At 28.6% G+C, this 3,803-nt stretch overlaps 1 protein-coding gene across 1 annotated transcript; it reads right to left on the bottom strand.

The window, feature by feature from the left end:
* Positions 1 to 3,032: 3,032 nt before the first annotated feature.
* Positions 3,033 to 3,461, bottom strand: LOC136078395 (zinc finger MYM-type protein 5-like). The gene has a single exon (XM_065794166.1). The coding sequence runs from the start codon at positions 3,459 to 3,461 to the stop codon at positions 3,033 to 3,035; it is 429 nt and encodes a 142-aa protein (XP_065650238.1).
* Positions 3,462 to 3,803: the final 342 nt, after the last annotated feature.

Genomic DNA, 3,803 nt, shown 5'->3' on the forward strand with positions numbered 1-3,803 from the left:
GCTTTGTTTCAACCATAGTTTGGAGGAGGCTGATATATTTTTTTATTAAGTAACTTTAATAAAACATCGTGTTAAACCATTAAAAACTTTTTTAAAATTTATAAAAATTTGGCAGGCTGCATTAAGTTATAAAATATTTGAAAATTTAACAAAAGAAGTGATATTTATGTTTGTTTACAGAATAGAAATTTGTGTACAGTTACATATAAACACTGGCATTAAAAGCAAGAAAAAGTATTGAAGTCAAATAAGTTAACCAAATAAAAGTGGATTATGGCATAAATAAAAGTGGATTATGGCAAATGATTGTGGCATTTTTTGTATTGCAGTAATTGAAAAAAAAATGATTTAAAAAACTAAACTAAGTGGTTAAAATCAATTGTTTTAATGAAAAAAGAGTAAGAAAAAAAAGAAAAAAAAATTATCAAAAAAAAGAACAAAATAAGTTGTCATGCTATGAATATTTTTGCTATTATAAAATGTGTTTTGTATGTATAAACTCTTGAAATATTTCACTTGAATTTGCATGTGTGCAATTTGCAAGATTTCTAAATGTGTTTCTTATCAAATATAATGTCCGTGTTCTATATAGCATGCTCGATACAAAGTTTATATGCAATTGCACCAGACTACTGGTAAAGTACTTAAAATATGCAAAGTATAAATTTTAAGCTGAGGTAGAGGTTGTTCTAAGCTCGTTACTGCATCTTTATACCAAATTGTTAATTATAAACAGTTTAACATTTAAAATTTTGAAAAAAGAAAATTTTTACAGATGTTTTGCCAAACTAGCTTACATGCTCCATATAAATCTACGAACCCTGAAGAAGTTACTGTTCAACCTAAATTTTAAGAAGGCTGATAAGGCGTACATCAATATTTTTCTTTATATATTATATAGGATGAAAATTGGATATTAATCTAATGGAAATAATTTGAATAATAAATTGGATAATAATCTATTGGAAAATTTAACAAAAAAAGTGATATTTGTTTTTTCACTGAACATTAAAACTTTACTAAGTATTAAATTCAAAAAATTTAACCAAATAAAGGTGAATTATGGCAATTTTTGTAATAAAAATAACTTCATCAAAATTAGCTTTTACATTTGAAGAAGGAAGTTTTTAAAAAAATTGTTAATATTACATCAAAATAAAACATAACGCATCTCTGTTTTTATATTAATAAACAAGAGATATTCACTGAAATTTAAAAAAAGAACCCTTGTTTTTATTGGTTATATTAAAAATTATATAATAAAACTATAAATAAAATTTGTAAATATGGAGTACATTTTATTTAAGATTTTTTTTCTAATTTTTTTAGAGCAGACATATTTTCTTTTTCTTCTAGAGTATATAATGTAAAATAAATTATTAGCATTATAAATATGTAAAATCTATCAAAGTTTGCTGCTTTATTTAATATTATTTACTTTCAGTTGCTATTAAAGGATACACATTTTATATTAATTACAGAATACAATAATGAGTATTTTGTTCAGGTTAAAAGCTATATATCAACAAAAATGTATTGAGTTTTGAAATTGAAATAAACAACAACATGAAATTGCATGTTTGCAATCTTTCTTGTTTCTACCTTTTTACACTTAGTTTTTCATAAAGGTGTAAGTTGAGAGTTATTGCTTTAGGTAATCAGTTTACTATATAAAAACACACTTGTGGACAGATTTTTTCTAATAGCTTACAATGCTTTGTGATCTTTTATTACTATACATTACCAAAGGATATCTAAATTTGCTCTTGCTTACAATTGCTTTTAATTTAAGAGTGTTGCAAATCATCTGGGCTAGCTATAACAACCAGTAAGCAATATTCTCAAATTTTTTTAGTGTTGTATATAATTTATATATGGGAGTAATAAGTGTAAAGTTCTAAAAAGAAATTAGGCTATTGTTTCAAAATACTTTTCTTGCTAAATGATTGGATAAATGGGAACTTAATTTGAAAAAAATTATACCAAGTTAATTATAGTCTATTGATATTAGTAGATAAATTTTAAAACTGTTTAAAAAAATCTATTGTATGAGAATCACAGCATAGTCAAGTTTCACCATCTGGTTTATAGTTTGTTACAATGGTTGTCTTTTTTATATCTTAGAATTAGAAAAACAAACTTATTTTTTGAAATCTCTATTTTTAAGAAAAAATTCTGAAAATTACGGATGTTTTGAGTTGTGAGGGTTTGTATAAGTATTTTTACTATATTGCACAAAATTGGATAGAAAAATCATAATTTTTTTTGCTATTATTATTTGGTTTTTTATGAAATTACTCAAATTCACTTTTATTATTCAATATGTTTTTTGACATTTGTTTTGATTTAAACATACGCGCAAAATGCCTCTCTTTCAAAATCAGCGAATCAGATTGCGCATATCTCTGCCTATTCTGAGTCTGTATAGGGTTTCAAAATATGCGCCCCGGCAATCGGAAATGCTTAGACCATCCTTCTCCAATTTTTCACTTATTTCTGTTGCAAGACCTTTTCCGGTTTTTTGGTGAGATTCGATGAAGTCCACAAAGCTTTCCTTAATTGTGCAGGTTTCATCACTGATGCGGACATACCTGATGATCTGAGTCATCTGCTCTTTGTGGGAGGTATCTGGAGTGCAGTCAAACAGAACAGAGTAGTATTTAGCTTCTTTGATGTTTGACAAAATTTCTTTCCTGACTTTCTGCCCAAGTAACTCAATCAGCTCATTTTGAATTCAAGGAGAAAAGTAGGATGTTGTGGTTTTTTTTGCTTTAATGGACGCAATGTGTTCAGCCACTAAAGGATAATAATGGCTAATCAACTCAATTAAGCTCAGAAAAATGCCACTGTTTTGTTGACCAATGTCTTCTGTTGTTCCCCGAAGGGCAAGATTGTTCTTGGCACAGAAAAAAATTGCATCAACAATCACTTTTAAGATATCTCTCCGCTTTTTCATCTCTCCACTAATAACTCTCTACAGATCAGAATTCAGGGTCTTTCCTTCCTTGAGGTTTTTTTCAAGAGTTTTCCGATCAGAATAGCATCTTTGGTTCATTGTTGTTTTCATGCTCAGGAATTCTTGGGTTTAGTTTTTTCCAGTCACAAAACCCTTTAGAAATTTCTAAGAAATTGTTGGTTTTTGTTGTTAAAAATAACAAACAGCAAAAACAAAATAAAGAATCTTTTTTATTGCTGTACTGCAGCCAAGTGCGAACAGATTTTTTACCATTAAGATGAATTTTTTCATACCATTTTGAGCTGAAGTGTCGCATTCTGTTGTCAAAATCACACAGCGTGTTTGGGAACAATTCTCTTCTGTCTTGCTCTGACCTATGCTCAATCAAAAAGCATCTTGTTTTGTCCGTTATTTTAGGCCATGTTGCTGGATCCCTATGTTGAAAATTTTCTTCCGAGGCCACTGGAATTTCTGAGATTTCTGAATGAAGTTCATCCTCGTCCATTTCAGCTGGGCCTGAAAGCTAGGCATTTTCATCTTCCCTGGTTGGTTCTGAATCAGTTGTGCAAAATTCTTCTTGACTTTGGCTGATGAAAATCTCCTCTTCAATTAATTCCAAATGATGATCTGAACTCAATTAAAGTCAATTATAGGATCTGTTGAATTGTCATTAATTTCAATACAAATATCCTCTGAAATAATTTGTTTTTCCACTGAGTTTGTTACCAACCACTTTTTGAAACAGTTTTGTAGTTTCTCGTCACTTTCTTGGCGCTGTTTTCTTTTCTTCTTAAATTCAGCACTAGATAACTTTTGGGTTGGACTCATAATAGAATTATAATGCTCA

This window comes from Hydra vulgaris, chromosome 03 (genome assembly GCF_038396675.1).
Source record: "Hydra vulgaris chromosome 03, alternate assembly HydraT2T_AEP".
In the NCBI taxonomy this organism is placed as follows: domain Eukaryota; kingdom Metazoa; phylum Cnidaria; class Hydrozoa; order Anthoathecata; family Hydridae; genus Hydra; species Hydra vulgaris.

Coding starts and splice junctions, on each gene's coding strand:
- LOC136078395 (XM_065794166.1), bottom strand. CDS start 3,461: ATGGACGAGGATGAACTTCATTCAGAAATCTCAGAAATTCCAGTGGCC.